Genomic DNA, 21,398 nt, shown 5'->3' on the forward strand with positions numbered 1-21,398 from the left:
TCGCCAACATCCCCAGACAACGAACAACCACCTTCTCCACAACCGCCTTCAGAACAACCACCTTAACCACAACCGCCCAACCACACCACCCTCACAACCACCACAAAACGCCAGCCACAGCACCATTACAACAACCACCGTAACCACCACCGCATTTCCACCTCGGCACACGGTTACAGGAAGCCTAGCATTCGTCGGGGGAGAACGGACGACGGCCTCACCCCTCCCCCCAACGACAAACCCTGTGAGAGGAACGTGAAGCAACGACGCCCTGGAAAAGGCAAAGAAAGGCCCCGATAGAAGAGAAAAAACGCCCTGCTTCTGGAAGTTTCCCACGCGTGCTGGAAGAAGGGGCGGGAGAGATCGGGGTGGGCGGGGCTTGAGATAAAAGGGCGCGCTGAACGCAAGGTTGCGGTTGTTGTGTGTGGAGGAGAGGGAAGAGAGTTGTATCAGAGTTGCGGGCAGTGTGGAGCCGCGGTAGGGAGCTGGAGAGAGCGGAGCCAAGGCGCGCGGCCTGCCGTACCGTGCCTTACCGTCGGGTTGCTGGAGAGGGGACGTCGAGGGTCACCCTAGCGAGTCACCACGAGGGTGAAGGTAACCAGCCCGGCTTATCGGAGCCTTTGCGGTCTACACGGCTCCGTGCTTATAAAGACCCCAAGAGGTCCAGTCTACCCCTTGTCTTTCCTGGGGTTTTTCCTTTGTTTCTTTGCATGAACGTTGTGGCGCCATGTCCGTAAGTAAACCTGTTGTTAAGTGCATTGTGTACATAATAAATAGATGGTAGTAGCTCTTTTGCATTGCTTTTGTTGGTTGTATACTTGTGTGTGTGTTCTGCCTTGCATAATTGCATACCTGCATACCTGCATGACTGCCTCACTGTTTACGTGTGCTTTGTAAATAAATGTGCTTGTTTGAATGTTGACCCATTCGTTGCGTCCTCTTCCCTTAATTGAGCTGCCGTTCTGCGTTCGGAATATAGTTGGTTGTAAAATAACCAATAATAGAATCGGGTCCAACGGGGACTCACAATAAAACCCCGCTCGGTTATCCCAAAACAGAGCGAGCTGCTTAAGCGGCTCGTTTCAAGCAGGCCCCGTTGAGGTACAGTCTCTCGGTAGTCTGCCCGCGTGATCAATTAGGTATATCGACAATTCGGCGATTGACCCTATAGCGCGTAGAGTGTTGACTAGGCTGTGGTGTGCTTAAAACACACCCGTAGCGGGATTCCGGCGTTTGATCCAGAAGGCTGCGACTAGATTTTTCTGTTCGGTGGGTGAGGCGGCCGCCATTGGCTAGAAGCGGTCGTCCGCACGCCAGCGGGTGGAACTCTACAACAATATCAAACCTTGAAAAGGCACATACTCAGGTCCCCAGCAATATACCTGGCAAGTTTCAATTCGATCGGACCAGTGGTTGTCGAGAAATAGCGGTCACAGACAGACAGACACACAGAGATTGCTGGAATTATAGACAGACTAGTACATGCCCATACGTACGTGGCCGTACGTGCGTGCCCGTACGTGCAAACCCCCCCTCCCCCCAAAAAACAAACAAAAAAAAACTTTCAAACCGCGTGCCAGAAACAACCACACAGTCCGTTCCTTCGCTCTCGTAAACGACGACTGGATTGGGGCATTGTGTTTATCTATAAATGTGCATAAGAAATCGAGAAACTATTAGAATACAGTAAGTCATCACTATCTGGAAGTAGTGCGTGCCGTACGGAATGTTCACATGCATTCCACGAATTATCGCTTGGATTGAAGTAACAACTGCTGTGATACTTACACACACAGAGTTAATTAAAATCCCAATTAAACTCAAGTTTACCTCCCTGTGTTTGCTTGCCATGACATTCGCTGCCATTGATCATTGCCACTCCTACGTCACGGTAACTAAGGCACCGATCGATCCCCATCGTAACCGGCACGGCATGTGACGTCATCATTGGCTGGCCGTGCACCAGCCTATGCAGCAACGTGTCCTGTCATTGGTTGGTAAACAAATGGCCATAACTTGGGAACCACTTGTCCAATTAATATCAAACCTTGAAAAAGCACATACTCAGGTCCCCAGCAATATAGCTGGCAAGTTTCAATTAGATCGGACCAGTGGTTGTCGAGAAACAGCGGTCTCACACACACACACACACACACACACACACACACACACACACACACACACACACACACACACACACACACACACACACACACACACACACACACACAATGCTGGAATGATAGATAAATGTGGGTACTCGCAGGAGGATGATGTGAGCATTTAAACACACCTTCAGCATTCACACCCTCTGTACACAAATCTGCACCATACACACACCTTCACCATACACACCCTCTGTACACACATCTTCACCATACACACCCTCTGTACACACACCTTCACCATACACACCCTCTGTACACACACCTTCACCATACACACACCTTCACCGTACACACATCTTCACCATACACACACCTTCGCCATCCACACCCTCTGTACACACACCTTCACCATACACACCCTCTGTACACATCTTCACCATACACACCCCCTGTACACACATCTTCACCATACACACACCTTCGCCATCCACACCCTCTGTACACACACCTTCACCATACACACCCTCTGTACACACATCTTCACCATACACACACCTTCGCCATCCACACATCTTCACCATACACACATCTTCACCATACAAACACCTTCACCATACACACACCTTCACCATACACACATCTTCACCATACAAACACCTTCACCATACACACCCTCTGTACACACACCTTCACCATACACACCCTCTGTACACACATCTTCACCATACACACACCTTCGCCATCCACACATCTTCACCATACACACATCTTCACCATACAAACACCTTCACCATACACACCCTCTGTACACACATCTTCACCATACACACACCTTCACCGTACACACCCTTCACAGTTTTTGTTTAGCTCTCATGGTGTGCTGATGATGTGGCCTGATATCGTTGCGGATTATGAAGTTTATCGTGAAATATATTTGTGATCTTTCAGCATCACGCTTCCTTAACGTGTTTTCAGTGATGACGATGTGTCTGTGGCCAAGAGACATTGTGAAAGTGTGACCTTGGAAGTAAAATTTGATGTTATGCGGTTGATAGATGACGGCGGACGCGCCGCTGACGTTTCTGGTTTGTTCAGTTTGCCTCCGACTACCGTGGGTACCATCTCTAAAATGCCGACGCAATTCGTGAAAGTGCAAAACGTTATCCTCCAAGCAAACAGCGGAACTACAAAGTAAGGTACGGGAGTAATATCACAGGTAAACAGGGAAATATAACAGGTGAAGTAACAACATTAGGAATGCATCCCCTGCTTATTCCATCAATTACCAAGAGAAAAATTACTTTCATCTACATCGTTTGGATATTCAACGCAGTTTTCAGGAATGCATCCCTGACGTAAACCGGGGTCTTACAGTATGTACTTGGACGGATCTCGCAAAGTTACTGATGACTCGAGCTTGTCAGCTTTTGCTTCATTTGAATCCTATAAGGGTACAGGGGGTACAGTTTCACGTCTTGATGGAGAACTAGCGAGGTACTCGTGCCATGCACAGGTGGAAGCCCACAAGCAAACGGCCAAATGCGGAAACTGCGAACGCCAAACCATGAACCAATAAATTCCACATTCCAGTGCCACCTCCAGTCGAACGTCAGGCATGGACAACTGGTTGGCGAAGGACTTGGGGGGGAAAAAAAAAATTACTGCAGCCGACCCCACCAGAAGGTGGGTAACGTTTCAAAAAACAGTCGCCAGGCCAAGGCCTTTGGGTTGGAGGTGACGCTTTGGTGTCGGACTCCGCCCGATGGGAATCGGGTGAGCGCTCGTCACACTCCGCACGTTTCGGTTTACCCTCCGATCACATCACGTGCATTCTGGTTGAATGGTTTGCATTTGCGGGAACAATCGTCTGGGTGGCAGACGGACGCTTGCTCTTTGCGAATTATGCGGTTTTACCATGTGACACATAATCCGTGGCAATGCTCACCATAACAGTCAGGAGGTACGTTTATATATACATGTTAAATCACCACCAGCAACACCGCCTCCATCCAGAGCCGGGCTCAGTGGTTTAAACCACTTACAGTCCACACTCAAGACACCTCAACCCGTCAAGGTGATCCTCAGGTGGGATTTCCCCCATTTTCACCTTTATCCGTCACCAATCAACATTTGCGCACGAGCGCTCACTCACAACCTTCTCCATTCACAATTTCACATCAACGGCGATCCGAGCGTGACGTAAACGCGTCGTGACGTCATGACGTCATGACGTCGATCGACGACAGTACCTTTTAACGTTTTCGATGACAGCGGGAAGTCCGAAAAGTTTGCGATTTCCTCTGCATTTATCTGCAACAAAGGAACAAACACGTTCCACGTGAACCACGAGCCCAGAGGGAGAGGACAGGAGCCGAGAAGGGGAGGACGAGCGGAACTCACCGTGGAATACTTGTCTGCCAGTAGTTTAATGGCCTTGTCCTCCTCTATGTACTGCGGTTGCTTCGCTGTTTGTCTTGATTTGCGAAACGCTTTCTTTCTCGACTCGTGTTTTTTTTTCCACTTGATGAAATCGTGCACAGGATCGACTGGTCTCTTGGTGGCCATGCTGGGGGGGCGTGGTCAGATGACGTCACTTCCCTGTATATACATCCTATTTCCTTTACGATATTAACTGTTCTTTTTTTTTTCCCCCCCCCCAATAAATATGCGATTTATAAACGCGATTTATAAAGGGTTTTTTTTTTAAAACAGGAAACTCCTCGTCCTCTCGGAACTACGATATTATTATCATGTTTCTCGTCGATTTATTATTTTTACACTTCTGTTTATACTTCCGACTTTTGTTGAAAGAATATTTTCAAATTTAAGAAATTTATCGACAACGGACGTTCTGAGAGCGATGATTAAATTGAGGTGTATAGCAAGGAAAATTGGTTCTACTGGTGTCCCGCCGTATTTTGTGTAATTCATACGAGTTGTTTGTGAATGAAAAGTATCAATAAAAACGATTATAAATGACGTGGTAAATGATACTTATTATGAGCTGAGAGAGTAATGACGCTAAAATACATGAAGAACGACATTTCCTGTTACTCTGTCGGCCCCGCCGTCGGCCAAACATGGCTTCGCACAAGAATTGCCTCCCGCAGCTCCCGGACACTCGGCAGGAACTGGCGGATCTCCTCAAGAGGAAGCAGGAGATCGCGGTGGGCGCCCGCCGGAAAAAGAGGGTTTCTTCTGTGCAGGGATGTGAGGGGTGTACTGTACTGTACTGTACTGTGCAGGGCCGGGTGGAGGTGTACTGGTCACCACTGGGTGGGGGGCAAGCCTTGTTTTGAATCAGTGTTACAGGTGTACTGGTCACCACAGTGTGTGTGGGAGAAGCCTTGTTTTCAATCAGTGTTACAGGTGTACTGGTCACCACTGGGTGTGGGGCAAGCTTTGTTTTGAATCAGTGTTACAGGTGTACAGGTCACCACTGTGTGTGTGGGAAAACCTTGTTTTCAATCAGTGTTACAGGTGTACTGGTCACCACTGGGTGTGGGGCAAGCTTTGTTTTGAATCAGTGTTACAGGTGTACTGGTCACCACTGGGTGTGGGACAAGCCTTGTTTTGAATCAGTGTTACAGGTGTACAGGTCACCACTGTGTGTGTGGGGCAAGCCTTGTTTTGAATGAGTGTTGCAAGTGTACGGGTCACCACAGTGGGTGTGGGACAAGCTTTGTTTTGAATCAGTTACAGGTGTACTGGTCACCACAGTGTGTGTGGGCAAACCTTGTTTTGAATCAGTGTTACAGGTGTACTGGTCACCACAGTTGGTGTAGGACAAGCCTTGTTTTGAATCAGTGTTACAGGTGTACTGGTCACCACAGTGTGTGTGGGAGAAGCCTTGTTTTCAATCAGTGTTACAGGTGTACTGGTCACCACAGTGTGTGTGGGAGAAGCCTTGTTTTCAATCAGTGTTACAGGTGTACTGGTCACCACTGGGTGTGGGGCAAGCTTTGTTTTGAATCAGTGTTACAGGTGTACTGGTCACCACTGGGTGTGGGACAAGCCTTGTTTTGAATCAGTGTTACAGGTGTACAGGTCACCACTGTGTGTGTGGGGCAAGCCTTGTTTTGAATGAGTGTTGCAAGTGTACGGGTCACCACAGTGGGTGTGGGACAAGCTTTGTTTTGAATCAGTTACAGGTGTACTGGTCACCACAGTGTGTGTGGGCAAACCTTGTTTTGAATCAGTGTTACAGGTGTACTGGTCACCACAGTTGGTGTAGGACAAGCCTTGTTTTGAATCAGTGTTACAGGTGTACTGGTCACCACAGTGTGTGTGGGAGAAGCCTTGTTTTCAATCAGTGTTACAGGTGTACTGGTCACCACAGTGTGTGTGGGAGAAGCCTTGTTTTCAATCAGTGTTACAGGTGTACTGGTCACCACTGGGTGTGGGGCAAGCTTTGTTTTGAATCAGTGTTACAGGTGTACAGGTCACCACTGTGTGTGTGGGAAAACCTTGTTTTCAATCAGTGTTACAGGTGTACTGGTCACCACTGGGTGTGGGGCAAGCTTTGTTTTGAATCAGTGTTACAGGTGTACTGGTCACCACTGGGTGTGGAACAAGCCTTGTTTTGAATCAGTGTTACAGGTGTACAGGTCACCACTGTGTGTGTGGGGCAAGCCTTGTTTTGAATGAGTGTTGCAAGTGTACGGGTCACCACAGTGGGTGTGGGACAAGCTTTGTTTTGAATCAGTTACAGGTGTACTGGTCACCACAGTGTGTGTGGGCAAACCTTGTTTTGAATCAGTGTTACAGGTGTACTGGTCACCACAGTTGGTGTAGGACAAGCCTTGTTTTGAATCAGTGTTACAGGTGTACTGGTCACCACAGTGTGTGTGGGAGAAGCCTTGTTTTGAATCAGTGTTACAGGTGTACTGGTCACCACTGGGTGTGGGACAAGCCTTGTTTTGAATCAGCGTTCCAGGTGTACTGGTCACCACTGGGTGGGGGGCAAGCCTTGTTTTGAATCAGTGTTACAGGTGTACTGGTCTCCACATTGGGTGTGGGGCAAGGCTTGTTTTGAATCAGTGTTACTGGTGTACGGGTCACCACAGCGGGTGTGGGACAAGCTTTGTTTTGAATCAGCGTTCCAGGTGTACTGGTCGCCACTGGGTGGGGGGCAAGCCTTGTTTTGAATCAGTGTTACAGGTGTACTGGTCTCCACATTGGGTGTGGGGCAAGGCTTGTTTTGAATCAGTGTTACTGGTGTACGGGTCACCACAGCGGGTGTGGGACAAGCTTTGTTTTGAATCAGCGTTACAGGTGTACTGGTCACCACAGCGGGTGTGGGGCAAGCTTTGTTTTGAATCAGCGTTCCAGGTGTACTGGTCACCACTGGGTGGGGGGCAAGCCTTGTTTTGAATCAGTGTTACAGGTGTACTGGTCTCCACATTGGGTGTGGGGCAAGGCTTGTTTTGAATCAGTGTTACTGGTGTACGGGTCACCACAGCGGGTGTGGGACAAGCTTTGTTTTGAATCAGCGTTACAGGTGTACTGGTCACCACTGGGTGGGGGGCAAGCCTTGTTTTGAATCAGTGTTACAGGTGTACTGGTCTCCACATTGGGTGTGGGGCAAGGCTTGTTTTGAATCAGTGTTACTGGTGTACGGGTAACCACAGCGGGTGTGGGACAAGCCTTGTTTTGAATCAGCGTTACAGGTGTACTGGTCACCACATTGGGTGTGGGGCAAGGCTTGTTTTGAATGAGTGTTGCAAGTGTACGGGTCACCACAGTTGGTGTGGAACAAGCCTTTTTTGAATCTGTTGCAGGTGTACGGGTCACCACAGTGTGTGTGGGCAAACCTTGTTTTGAATCAGTGTTACAGGTGTACGGGTCACCACCGTGGGTAGGGTGCAGACATTGCCTTGTATTAGTACGACAGGACACCTTGATTACAAAATACAAAAAATTGTACGACAGTACAAAATGTCCCTCAATGGCCGAGCATGATGTGAGGTACAATGATTCTTCGTCTTGTTTAACAGCCAAACTTATACAAACCTTCATGAGGGTTCAGCCAGGGAACGCTTCTTTGTCCCAAGTCGTTCACGAACCGATTGACGTTCGACTGAAGGTCGGAGGGATTAGTGATTTGTTCAACATTCCGGCGATAACTCGCTTCCTTTTCCTCAAAAGACACCGTGAGATGCTTAACTTGCACTAACGACCAGCGTTGGCACATGGGTCCTCCAGTTTAACATCAACCACAAAACCAGTTGGGAATCGAACCCAGGCTAGACAACTCGCAGGTAAGTGTGCTACATCCGGACCAAATCCCTGTAATGTCCATCTTGTTTACCCTGTCCCATCCCTCTCCCTTCCACAGATCTCCTCAAGTCTCTGTTCCCCACTGTTTTTTGCTTCCCTCTCCCACTCCTCTTGTCTCCTGCTCCCTTTGTTATACATTCTGTGTGTAAGCTCTTACATGAGCCTCGACATTGTACACCATTTTTTTTATTATTTTTTTTTACGGATGGACGAGTCCATCGTGGCAGCAGACACTGGTTGTCCAGGCTATTGTTCATTGCACACACTCGTCCCTCCTTTGTGAAACCATTCCTCCGACATCGTTCATACCTCGTTCTCCAAAAGTTGTCACGTGACTCGACACTTTCACGAAAGAAATGGTTGACGGTGCACTCCTTTGCTCCGTCACGGTGCACTCTTGTAGTGTGGCAGCCATCTTTACAGCACCAATCCTAGCGCAGAAGTCTGTCTGGCGCCAATAGGTCAACAAATGTCACCACTGGTAACTAAAAATTCTGGAAGAGAAATGTCGTACAAAATGAAAAGGAATGATGTTAAATTATTATCATACATCATGCAGATTTTGGATAGCATGTTTATGTGATGTCCAGAAAGCACCAATCAGGGTTCCGACCAGGTGTTGCCTCGCTCTAGGTATCGTGCCTGTTGAACTGAGAGGGTAAATGAGGAGAATGATTCAAGTTGTTGGCGATTGAAAACTGATCAATGCAATGCAATTGCCGTTCCTGCATTTCCAGGAGACGCTGACAAACCTCGAGAGGCAGATCTATGCCTTCGAGGGTAGTTACCTTGATGACACTCAAATGTACGGAAACATTGTACGAGGGTGGGACAGATACCTGACGAGCCAGAGGTAAGTTGGAACCTCCGTCTGTCTTGCTTCCCTTTTTGCGGTAATACCAGTGATGTGGAATTTGATTGTGGAAGCACAAGGCCGAGATGGATGTAAAAGTCGAATGTACTGGCACAGACTGAAATCCATGTACCATGGATGCACGTCACATGGGAAGGGTAATGGTTTGCAGGACGTATCGTGGAGTATCTTTGGGAAGACGTGAGGGGTTTCTCTATGCATCGACTCAGACACGATGATTCGCTCACCTTGTTTATCGGTCTGCAGGACGGCAGAGGGCTCGAGCGAAAGGAAGAATCGCCGTTTCAAGGAATCGGAGCGACTCTTCAGCAAATCCTCCGTAACCTCGATGGCCGTAAGGGTACCACGAACACTCCATTAGTGAGAATGGCATCATGTTGCCTTTTTTGTTTGTTTATTTGTTTTTAAACATCTTTGTGGAATCGCGTCGGTTAGAGTTGAACGATGAGTGCATCTTTCAGGCTGTTGGCGCCTACCAAGACCAGACCCAACCTGAGAAAAGTAAGTGAAACACCTGACGAGTGCACAACTTGAACGATGAGGTTAGTCCTCATAGGTGATCGAAAAAAAAACTTACCTTTGACGGTTTGCCATTTATACCAAGATTCCCTTTCATGGTCAAGTTGACTGTGGGTAAAGATGGAATTACAAACTCACCGATGACTTGTTAGTAACACTTATCGTTTATGGTTTTACTGAAGTGCTCTCATTGTTGCTTTCTTGTTGCTGCAGAATTTAATGTTGGGAAATTGGTTGCAACTTGATTTTTCTTGAGCAGAAGACAAACCAGATAAGGAGGCAGCACCCGACTCACCCGACGTACCCGAGCTGGCGGTGGAGGGCGCGCGAAGCGACGAAGGCGGTCGAGAGACGGCGCAGCCGACGGGGGGCTCTCTCCCGCCTCCGACTGAACCGGCATCGCCCGACGCGGCAGCCACAGCGACCCCCCAAAAGTCCAGCAGCCATCGGAAGCGCAAGCATGGGAAGAGCAGGCACCGTTGACGAGAACGGGGCGGTATCGGAGTTGCTGGCCGGAGTGATTGTAGAGGATCGTAACAGTGCTGTCGGATCGCCTTCGGGCACGTTATCTTGAAACCGGTGGTTCTGAAATGTAAAGCTTGCAGCCCCGTTCTGTGCAGTCAGATTGTAAGGCCGTCAATCTCCAGGTTATGTCTCTCTCTCTCTGAAAATCTCAAGCTGTTCAAGATGTGTTGGCGTACTCTCACGGCACAATATTTGGTTTTGGCAGGTTATAAAACGTTTTCACTCAAAATACATGACTAATTTGTTGTTTTTTAAAAAACTATTTAAATGTAACTTTAATCTACCACCCGAATGTAACTCCTGAAGACATGTCGCTTTCAGCTCGTTACAAATAAAGGTGTTTTTACGAATTTTGTAACGGAGCTCCATTTATGCACGGGATCGGGATGCGGGAAACGCTCGTCCAGCGGATCCATTCTCCTGTTGTCCTACAAATAGTTTGTTTGTTTTCCTCTCGACATTCTGAATTCTAACTTGTTTTTGCCGACAAAATTGGGCTTGCGAGCAATGCGGTGCTAAGTTGAGAAGGCTGCATCCGTCACGTGATGGCGTTCCGGTGCCAGTTCAGTTTGCTGTGATGTTTTGCGGTGCTTTTCATGATCGATCGCTGGAAAGCTTGATGCATTGGAACAGGATGTAATTGCTGGTTCTCATTTATCATTTTGAATCGTGCTATTTCCACAATTCATTCCCTGTAGCGATATGTCCGAGTAAATACCGCTCTGCGTCGGATTATATCAACTGAAAGCCAATGGTCTGTCATCTGCTATGGGAGATGAGGCAGATAACGATCCGAGCTGAAGAAGAAAATGGTCAAATAGGCACGCATCTCGTTTCCTGCGATGGTAAACCTCGACCTCCCATTGATAAAATCCATGTTTGAACTTGTCTGCCAGCCTAGAATGACAAGAACCTTCGATAAGATCTTTGTATTACCTTGTGTATAATTATACCACATGCAACGCATCTTTTTATGAAGTCACATGATCTCAATAAACCAGTCATCTCTTGCAATAGAATTCTGAATTGGTTACGTTGGATAGAAATAACAATGCAATACTATGTTATTAAAGAACATTTTATTTACACAGAGTAGGCTCACGGAGGAACTTATACATCAATCACGTACAGGATCAACACGTTAGGAGATCGATGTGAGGGATCTCTGGGGCGATCCGCAGAAACCGATCGGATGTCTCCACGCCACGGGCCTGTTCTAGCACGACTGACCGGGGCCAACATCAAAAACATGACACATCCAGTGCACCTTTACGTTAATTACAAGGTCATCAGTACACAATGGACAAACTGCTTTTTGTGGGATTTGAACCTGTTTTCCTCATGAGCCAGGCATTCAGACGGTAACATGGTCACAGGCCACCCCAACCTGTGCTCACATTGGAATGCGTTTGGGCAGATCACTGACCTGATAATCAGCCCAATGATAAACCGACATGGTTTGTACAAAGTATGATGGAAGGGGGAAGGAGTAGCAATCAAATGCTATTTACAAAGCACTGTTCTCTTCGATCAGGTCTTAGTAGCAAGGCACACCAGAAACTCCGATGGTGTCCCAGTTGCTCGTCTCGAGGCAAGTGACGGGACCCGGTTTGGTCATTTCCGCACATTTAAGAACTCTTGGCGGTTTCCCCGGGAACGCATGCGTTTACGGAATTCCTGCAGTGCCTCCAGCTGCGAGTCAATGGCTCGGGAAATGTTCACGTCGTCGGGGATGTGTACGTAACGCACCGAACGGCCGGCCACGAAGAACTGGTCCACGTGCTCTTTGCGCCCAAGCCGGTCCGTGAGCACCGCGTCATTGAGGCGCACGTTCATGAACGCGTCCACATTCTGCACACACCCTACCACGCTGCTTTCATTACGGAGTTCCACCTGTTGTGTGTGAAAAAGAAAAAATATATATTTAAAAAAGGGGTTCAGATTGACTTGTGAAGAAACACCAGAGCAAGATGCCATCTTGGCACAATCCACAACATCTCATAGTCTTATAAAGCACCTGCGGGTGATGTCATTGGGTGTTGTTCTACTCTTCGGATGAAGGCTCCACCATTACACATTGTACGTTTTGGAGGTAGCAGAAGTGAAACCGTGAGATAGTATTGTTGTCTTCAATCATGAGACAGGTTACATGGCCGACTCAGGATGCCACCGACTTGTCGACCAACTGCAGACAAGTCAGTGGCATCTTAGTCTATTACCTCCTTGAATTTGGCCTTTTAAACAAATATATAAAAGCTGTTTCTAACCACTGATTCACTGACTGACTGATATTCAAGATGGGGACAGTCTTCCGGGTGACGTAGAAAGCTGAAATTGTTCGTGTCGATGGACATCGAAGCTGGTACACCGGGAAATAAATAAATATATACAATCGTACAACATTCATAAACAAAAATACAAATCAATGAAAAAAAATGCGGGTGAGTGGCCCGAGCCAATGAGGAAGTACGGTAATTTTGTGTGCTGACGGACATCAAAGTTATACGCCGGGGAAAAAAAATAAAACAAAATAAATCACAGAATAATCATACAACATTCGGACATAAAAATCTAAATAAATGAAAAATCAAATACAGGTGAGTGACCTGAGACAATGGGGAAATATGGTTCATATGCTGACACAATGTGGAAGCACACCCTAGTATGTATATGTATGTATGTACATGTATCTATGTAATTATATAAAGTAGTCATGTATGTTTGTTTGTCCTCTGAAAACTCGAGAACTATGCATCATGGAGCAAAACTAAAGGCATATTCGGAATCGGCACGCCGCAGAGGTACAACAGCACACCTTAGATGTTTTAAAAAAAACGAAGAAAAAAATCGTCGATTTGTTTTGGCCGTTTAAATTTTTCTGCCGCAATTGATTGATTTTCCGCGTCATGACTATATATATATATATATATATAAAAACAGGTTGTCCCAAAAAATATACAACTTTTCATCTGCAAAGAGGATGGTCATAACATATTGTTACGTCTGAGGGGGGGGTATGCATTCAAAAGGTAATTAGGATGTTTAATTAGGTATGCCATGCTGTTCGAGTTTTACCAGGATCTCGATGTAATAAGTAGCAATTCAGTGGTGATAAGTTGTCTAGTAAATGTCCATTTCTTCAAGGGGGAAATGGTAATTGTCGCGTAATTAGTTAGGGAAACGGGTTAGGGAAAGTGTGTCTGCGTAAACCCCTTTTAGTATTCCCTGGAGGCTTGCCGTGACGTCACAGGACAGTGCTGCGGATGGCTCCGCCCCGTGATCACGATTGGCGGAAGGCGACGGCGGAGGGCCAATAAAACGGCTCGATTGGAAGTGACGGGGACTCGAGGATAAAAAGGTTCTGTTCGGGGAAAACGGGTGGGGGGAAGAAGATCGGTAAAGAAAAACCGTTTTGGTGGAGGCTGTTGTGCTGGGAGCGTGCTGTGTTGTTGCGCTGATTCGATCCTGGATTCATCGTGTCTCATGGCCTTGCTGTGCCTCGTGCCTCACCTCGGTTGGCTCTGGGGTTCTGCTGGCTCGGAGTACGGGGTCGAACGGCGGGCGGACCTGCCTCCCTCTCCTGCTCGCAACTTGGCGCCAGAACTGGTTCCCTGGCGGCTGTGAGCGGACTTGGGCCAGGACCAGGAGGTCGACAGCACCACGGTGTCTCCTGCCCCTGACGAGCGCAACGCCAGCTCGTCCGACGCCAATCCAGGGACTGTTGCGTTTACACCACGGGCCAGCCTGACCACCAGGACCAGCTACGTTGTGTGTGTGTGTGTGTGTGTGTGTGTGTGTGTGTGTGTGTGTGTGTGTGTGTGTGTGTGTGTGTGTGTGTGTGTGTGTGTGTGTGTGTGTGTGTGTGTGTGTGTGTGTGTGTACCTGGCGCCTTAGAGGGTTTGAGATTTGTATATCCATTGGAATTGTTTGTTTTTTCCCCACGCCCGAACCCACACCACCATCCCGTCGAATCTCCCCGGATCCCTCCTCTTGCCGAGTCTTATGATTTCTGGTTAGAGAAATAAACGTTATTAACTCAGTGAAAAGCGACTCGTGCCACCTTCCTCGTCCCGTTTGCGGTAGAGCGATTAAAACCGCCATCTTTGGGTTGTAAAGGATAAACCGCCTGCATCGTTTCGGCTCATTCTACGTTGGCGGGACTGTTCAAGTCCCGTGGACGTCACATTGGTGTCAGGAGTGGGATGTTCGAACCCCTCCAAATTATATTCGGTATCGGGAGAATATACCAGAACTGAAATCTCGCCACGGATTGGAATATAAAATTACTACAGAAAAGCGCGGGAAAATTTTGGCGGGATTTTTCAAATTAAATTTAATTGGCGGCAAACGGGACTTCTGCACCATGGCGGATGTGCAGATGTTTGAGGAGGAAGGCCACGTGTCTGGCAGCGAGTCGGGGGAAGAAGGGAGAGACGGGGGTAGGGTTGGAACCTCCCCATTCCAAGTGTGGACCGTGCTTCATTGCCCGTAATGGATCCGGCAGTGCCGGAAACCAGCGCGATGTCGATCCAGACAATGTTGGAACGTTTAATAGGAGACATGACAGCACAAATAGCAAATCAATTTGTGGCACAGAGGGCAGAAATAACGGCACAGAGGGCAGAAATGACAGATCAATTGGGGGTAATGGGTGTACAGTTGGGTGCACGGATTGATTTAATGAGGGATGAATTGGGGGAAAAGATGGAGAAAATGAAAACTGAGATGCAGGAGTGTGTGGATGTTAAATTGGGGGAAATACAAAGTAAATTCGAGGATAGATTGGAGGAAACAAAGGTAGAAATTACATTGGAAGGGGAAAATATACGAAAAAAATTGGTAGATAAAATTGATGCAACGAACTTTTTGCAACGAACCTTGATAAGGTGGATGAAAGCCTGGAACTTAATCGTGCCTGTGTGGATGCTCGTATGCAGCTGCAAGTAGAAGAGTGGGGAGAGCTGAGGAAGCAAGGGATGAATTTGGCGGAGGAGGTAAAAGGATTGGAGGCTCGTTTGGACGAACAAGATAAAATTATGAGCCAAGATGAAGTCTTGGATAAAGGCCTGGTAGAGCCGTCTTTTGTAAGTAGAGTGTCCGGGTTGGTTGAGGAGCAGCTACAAACTCGCGACGGAGCCTTGGAGGAGGTTGTGCGGGCCCAGAAGATCCTGCGTGAAGAGGTGAATCGGTCCATTCAACGTTTGGAACAGGAGGCAAAATTGACCCATGAGACCCTCACCACAAAACATCTTTGGCCACAGTGGGCTCCGAAATTTGATACGCAGCCACAAGGGTGTTTGATCCCTGGGCTGGATTCGGACAAGGAAGAAACTGGGAAGCGGGCCACCGGAAAAGTGATCCCCCTGGTAAATTTTGACGGGTCAGGGAGCGTTGAAGCTTTTCTGACGCAATTTGAGTGCATTTCCCGACTAAACGGGTGGAATGAGCGGGAACGTACAGGGAATTTGGTGGCAACGTTGCGGGGACCAGCCGCAGATGTGTTAAACGTGATCGCGGAGGGATGTTGATCAGCTCCCACATTTGCGAGGCGTTGAGCCGTCGGTTTGGGTTCGCGGCAAACTGTGATCTGGTGCGGGCCCAGCTCCAGCACCGCAGATTAAAGCCGGGTGAGACAGTGCAGGAGCTGGCACAGGACATTTACCAATCAGTCAGGATCGCGTATCGGGACCTTACAGTGGAGGCATGGGACAGACTGGCACTAGAGAAATTTCTGGCTGCTCTTCCGGACCCTGAGGTCCGAGCGCTAGTGGAGTTACAGGATCCACCCACCGTTCACCGAGCGGCCGAGTGTGCAGCCAGGCTGGCCTCATGGAGTCGGCCGGGTCGGGTGCCCGAGAGGCCATCGGTGACGGTCCGACAGGCGGAGATTCGGGATCAGGGAGGGGGGCTGGGAGAAATTGGCATTACCCAAATGTTTCAGGAAATTTGCCAGAAACTGTCAAGTTTGATAAGGGGTAATTCGGTAGTTGGTGCGCCAAAGCGGCGGGGTCCAGCCCAGCCAATAGAGCAATTCGATTATGGCCAAGGGGGTCCGGAACCGGAAGAGACAATACACCGATACCCACGGGGGCCTTTTATGGGGAGTTGTTTCCGGTGCGGGCGAAGAGGACACATGCAACGATATTGCCGGTACCCGGCGATGGAGAGACCCTCCAATAGACTTTCAAGCCCGGAGAGGATGAATCCTCCTGCTGAACCGCCAGGTCTATCCGAGATGACCTTTCATAGGTCGGGTCCGGAGATCACTGTCGGGGGTCGGGGAGACTAGATTGGGCTGAGCATATACGGCCATGCTCGGCTGCTGAGATTGTGGTGAAGTGCCTCCTTTGGTGAAAAAAGTGAATTGTGGGAAAATGGGCATGGGTTTGTAAGTTCAGCTGGGTTTTGGAGTGACAATAGGGACAGTGGGTAATTGGTAACAAAGCGGGCAAAAGTGGCTGTCCAATGGCTGGTGCGTGGATCGGGTGGTGAGAAGTGCTGTGTGAGTTGTTTCAAGTTAAGAAGTGAAATGTATGGTGCACACATTGATTTTTTATTGGACATGGTGTGGTAACAGGGAAGGTCATGGTCGGTGAAGTGTTAGAAATGCAGGTGTCACATGTAAGGCCGATGGGGTGGGGGAGTCATGTGGGTTTTGTGGGTGGGGATGATGTGCTTGTCCGCAGGGATTGCTTAAGCTCACTGTGAGCGGGAATTGCGACCCCCTTCAAGGAGATTCACCCCTGGTGGCTAATGGTGACAGGGTCTGGAGGCAACTGGGAGAGGGTCTGGTTGGGTGACCAAGGTGGGTAAGACCTTGGCGACCCAGGAAGGCCAGAGGAGCCAGTGAGACCCCTTCCAGTGTGTTGTACGGGATGAGAGATGATGGCTACCAGGGGGGTGGGAATCAAAGGGAGCGGGGCGGAGAAACGTCCGGGTTGGACTAAAGCTTACCTGTGGGCATGGTTGCACCTGAGATGCCCCCATTATCTTGTGGTAACCCACCCCACGGCCATGACGGGATTCAGCCTGCATCATTAAAATGGGGACCATGACCTAGAAATGTGATAATGACCATGGTGTGAGTGTTGTGAAGATGTGTGAGTCCCACTCGATCCCGCACAACTAGACATGTGCAGCAAGGTCATGATGTCCGCATAATTTTGGGGCGAGCAAATTTGAAAATTGGCTCCCCAGGTAACGCTGGGTCTATTAGCATCCACTGGGGGACGCGGTCAAGTGTAATATCCCATGAATAGTGTCGTTAAGGCTTAGAGTAGGAATGTAAAGTATAAGTGTTGTGTTTTTGTGGAACCTTTTGTTTCCCCTCCCCAGATCACTGGAAGAGTGTTGGACAAGAGCGATGATCCAGAGGATGGAGTGCAACTTCGCTCAGTGCTCTCATGTGATAAAATAAAAAAATTAAAAAAATGAATGATTGTTTAGGTGAGGATAAGGCCTTAAGGGGGTAGTACATTAAGCAGGATAGGTAAGTTCGCTGCAGCTCGCTGCCCATTGCCCCTCCTACTTTATTTCGTTAGGTTAATTAGGTGTGAGTCAGTAAGTGTTAAGGCTGGTACGGTAGCGCCTGTGATATACCTTGCAGGAGCTGCGGTACCAGAGGAGGGGGCAGTGTTACGTCTGAGGGGGGGTATGCATTCAAAGGGTAATTAGGATGTTTAATTAGGTATGCCATGCTGTTCGAGTTTTACCAGGATCTCGATGTAATAAGTAGCAATTCAGTGGTGATAAGTTGTCTAGTAAATGTCCATTTCTTCAAGGGGGAAATGGTAATTGTCGCGTAATTAGTTAGGGAAACGGGTTAGGGAAAGTGTGTCTGCATAAACCCCTTTTAGTATTCCCAGGAGGCTTGCCGTGACGTCACAGGACAGTGCTGCGGATGGCTCCGCCCCGTGATCACGATTGGCGGAAGGCGACGGTGGAGGGCCAATAAAACGGCTCGATTGGAAGTGACGAGGACTCGAGGATAAAAAGGTTCTGTTCGGGGAAAACGGGTGGGGGGAAGAAGATCGGTAAAGAAAAACCGTTTTGGTGGAGGCTGTTGTGCTGGGAGCGTGCTGGGAGCGTGCTGTGTTGTTGCGCTGATTCGATCCTGGATTCATCGTGTCTCGTGGCCTTGCTGTGCCTCGTGCCTCACCTCGGTTGGCTCTGGGGTTCTGCTGGCTCGGATTACGGGGTCGAACGGCGGGCGGACCTGCCTCCCTCTCCTGCTCGCAACTTGGCGCCAGAACTGGTTCCCTGGCGGCTGTGAGCAGACTTGGGCCAGGACCAAGAGGTCGACAGCACCACGGTGTCTCCTGCCCCTGACGAGCGCAACGCCAGCTCGTCCGATGCCAATCCAGGGACTGTTGCGTTTACACCACGGGCTAGCCTGACCACCAGGACCAGCTACGTTTTGTGTGTGTGTGTGTGTGTGTGTGTGTGTGTGTGTGTGTGTGTGTGTGTGTGTGTGTGTGTGTGTGTGTGTGTGTGTGTGTGTGTGTGTGTACCTGGCACCTTAGAGGGTTTGAGATTTGTATATCCATTGGAATTGTTTGTGTTTTCCCCACGCCCGAACCCACACCACCATCCCGTCGAATCGCCCCGGATCCCTCCTCTTGCCGAGTCTTATTATTTCTGGTTAGAGAAATAAACGTTATTAACTCAGTGAAAAGCGACTCGTGCCACCTTCCTCGTCCCGTTTGCGGTAGAGCGATTAAAACCGCCATCTTTGGGTTGTAAAGGATAAACTGCCTCCATCGTTTTGGCTCATTCTACGTTGGCGGGACTGTTCAAGTCCCGTGGACGTCACAATATTTTTAAAAAAGATATGGCTGGATAGAAAGCTGAAAGGTTGAAATTTATTGTACCAATGTCAAAATTGCGACCAAAATTTAAATTTTGGTATAGAATCGTCGTTTTCTTTTAGACCAGATGTTCGATATAGGCTCCATGTTGTCCGATCACTGCCTGCAAATGTGTTGTCATGTTCTCCATCACTTTGGGAAACGTTTCCTGAGGAATGTTCTGGATTTCTCGGTGGATGTTTTCCTTCAGCTGATGAAGAGTCTGAGGCCTAGGGTTTGCATAGATCCTGTCCTTGAGATACCCCCACAAGAAGTCTGAAGGAGTAAGGTCAAGGGACTACAGTGGCCACTCAACGACTTTGTAGAGGGAGATAAAGCGGCCCTCAAAATGTTGGTTGAGAAAACGCCTTGTTTCCCTGGCTGTATGGGGCGGTGCCCCATCCTGCTGGAACCACTGGGTTCTCATCTGGATCAGGTTGTTTCTCCTACGGGCCTGAGTACGTAGCTCAGGCAGATAGAATTCCTTAATCATTTCGCGATAGTTCCTCTGGTTTACTGTGCAAGTGCATCCCTGGTCATCTTCAAAGAAGTATGGACCAATTATCCCATACCAACCAACCGCCACCCACATGGTGACTTTGAGAACAGATCGAGGCACCAGTTCAGTTGATGCATTACCAGGATTTTCAGTTCCCCAGTTCCAAAAGTTTTGCTTGTTTACCTCCCCGGACAAGTGAGCATGGCATTCGTCCGTCATGTGAAGTTTTTTGAGGAAGTCTGCATCTTCCTCCAACTTTCCTGAGAACCAATTTGCAAAGTCTCGTCGTTTGCATTTCTGTTGATCAGTAAGCACCGTTTCCGTTTGAATTTTTATGGAAAGGCATGAATGTCTTGGCGAAGGATCCTCTGAACGGTGCTCTTATGAATGTTTGTCTCGGCAGAAAGTCGTCGAATCGATTTTTTTGGACTCTGAACGACCGCCTGTCTCACCATTTCCACATTTTCTTCACTACGACCTGTCCTCTTCCAACCACTGTGACCCTTGTGAAGGTCACAGATGGTTCCCACATTGGTAAACTTTGCGATGGTGCACTTTATTGTCCGAAAGTTTGGTGCATGGCGCAAGTGGATACCGAAATGTCTCGAGTAAAGACGTTGCACCTGTATGACACTTTTCTTCTGGTGCCAAAGTTCAACAATTTTCGTCCGTTGTTGTACGGTCAGTCTTGGCATTTTTCTGGCGCTTGCTTGGTATCAAAATAAACTTCAGGGTCTCTGCAACAAGAAATGAAGCATTAGTGACAAAATTACTGCTATTTTAGGATCAAACGAAGCATTTTAAAAGTTGTATATTTTTTTGGGACGCTATATATATATATATATATATATATATATATATATATATATATATATATATATATATATATATATATATATACATATACTAGCTGGAGTACCTGGCGTTGCCTGGGAAAAAAAATAGGAATAAGAAAGGGGTAAATTGTGGTGCTTAATATACATCACATTTAATTTGGACACATTTCACATTTCTTTGTCATGAGCGTTCGTCATCAGTGCTCATGAGGCTGTCACGGAGGTTGGCGTAGGTATCAGCAAGCAAGTTCTTTTTCTCCCGGCGGATAAAGCGAGTCGTTCTGTCTCGATCTTGCAGTAAGCATCGACCAGAAACTGCTGAAAGAGTCGTCGCATCTGCAGTATGTGGTTGCCCTCTCTCACCATGATGTGGTTGCTGTAGTACTGCAGCTGTGTGAGTTTTCGCCCATCCTCTCCAGTTGCAGTCCTGGCCACCAAATGGATGCTGTAGCCATCTGTTCCATATGGGAACACTTTGGGATTCTGGAGTGCATCAGAAGATGCATGCAGCTCACTGAAGCCCCATGGTGAAGTCTGAGGACAATATCTCTGGGTTCTGGTTGGCTCATTGTCCATTAGGATGGCAACTTCTGATGCAGACTGGGTGTTGTAGTGGCATGTGTGACCTCCTTGCGGTCGCTTGTTCTCTCTGATGATGATCTGGCGCTCTTCAGAGTTGCCTCCTTCTGCAAGTACATCTCTTGCAGTCTTGCGCTCATGGACCAGATGGTTATTCTCATTAAACCATTTTGCGAGCATCTCAAGGATGTGTGGTTTGAGGTCACTGTGGTTCCTGGCAGCCAGCTCCTTGGCGTGTGAGTCCAGGAAGTAGACCTGTAGGAACTTTGGCTGGCCCTCTTCAGGCGGGAGCAAGCTGCCAATGCGGTGGAACACTAGACCTTGGGTCCGGAA

General features: G+C 48.3%; 2 protein-coding genes and 1 long non-coding RNA gene across 3 annotated transcripts; 2 read left to right on the plus strand and 1 right to left on the minus strand.

Moving 5' to 3' along the window:
* Positions 1-5,118: 5,118 nt before the first annotated feature.
* On the plus strand, positions 5,119-10,655 carry MEAF6 (MYST/Esa1 associated factor 6). Its single transcript, XM_085858357.1, has 5 exons — positions 5,119-5,275; positions 9,125-9,240; positions 9,508-9,595; positions 9,723-9,762; positions 10,040-10,655. The coding sequence occupies exons 1-5, from the start codon at positions 5,189-5,191 to the stop codon at positions 10,261-10,263; spliced, it is 555 nt and encodes a 184-aa protein (XP_085714483.1). The 5' UTR covers positions 5,119-5,188; the 3' UTR covers positions 10,264-10,655.
* LOC147011382 (uncharacterized) lies at positions 5,283-9,073 on the plus strand. Its single transcript, XR_015052017.1, has 2 exons — positions 5,283-5,980; positions 6,093-9,073. It is a non-coding gene; the product is annotated as an uncharacterized LOC147011382 (long non-coding RNA).
* Positions 10,656-11,365: 710 nt separating the features above from the next.
* Positions 11,366-20,404, minus strand: LSM10 (LSM10, U7 small nuclear RNA associated). The gene is made up of 2 exons (XM_085858358.1): positions 20,274-20,404; positions 11,366-12,198 (listed from the first exon to the last, which is right to left on the minus strand). Exons 1-2 carry the CDS (start codon positions 20,343-20,345, stop codon positions 11,920-11,922), a joined length of 351 nt encoding a protein of 116 aa, XP_085714484.1. The 5' UTR covers positions 20,346-20,404; the 3' UTR covers positions 11,366-11,919.
* Positions 20,405-21,398: the final 994 nt, after the last annotated feature.

The sequence above is a fragment of the Eptatretus burgeri genome, chromosome 15 (genome assembly GCF_056783735.1).
Source record: "Eptatretus burgeri isolate ZD-2024b chromosome 15, Ebu_testis_v1, whole genome shotgun sequence".
NCBI classification, from domain to species: domain Eukaryota; kingdom Metazoa; phylum Chordata; class Myxini; order Myxiniformes; family Myxinidae; genus Eptatretus; species Eptatretus burgeri.

Bases quoted from the DNA above. Each gene is read 5' to 3' on its own strand.
- LSM10 (XM_085858358.1), bottom strand. From the start codon at position 20,345: ATGCCAAGACTGACCGTACAACAACGGACGAAAATTGTTGAACTTTGG. The intron at 12,199-20,273 runs GTGCAACGTCTT...CACACACAACAG, and splicing joins AGAAGAAAAGTGTCATACAG to GTGGAACTCCGTAATGAAAG.
- MEAF6 (XM_085858357.1), top strand. From the start codon at position 5,189: ATGGCTTCGCACAAGAATTGCCTCCCGCAGCTCCCGGACACTCGGCAG. The intron at 5,276-9,124 runs GTGGGCGCCCGC...CTGCATTTCCAG, and splicing joins AGAGGAAGCAGGAGATCGCG to GAGACGCTGACAAACCTCGA. The intron at 9,596-9,722 runs GTAAGGGTACCA...TGCATCTTTCAG, and splicing joins CCTCCGTAACCTCGATGGCC to GCTGTTGGCGCCTACCAAGA.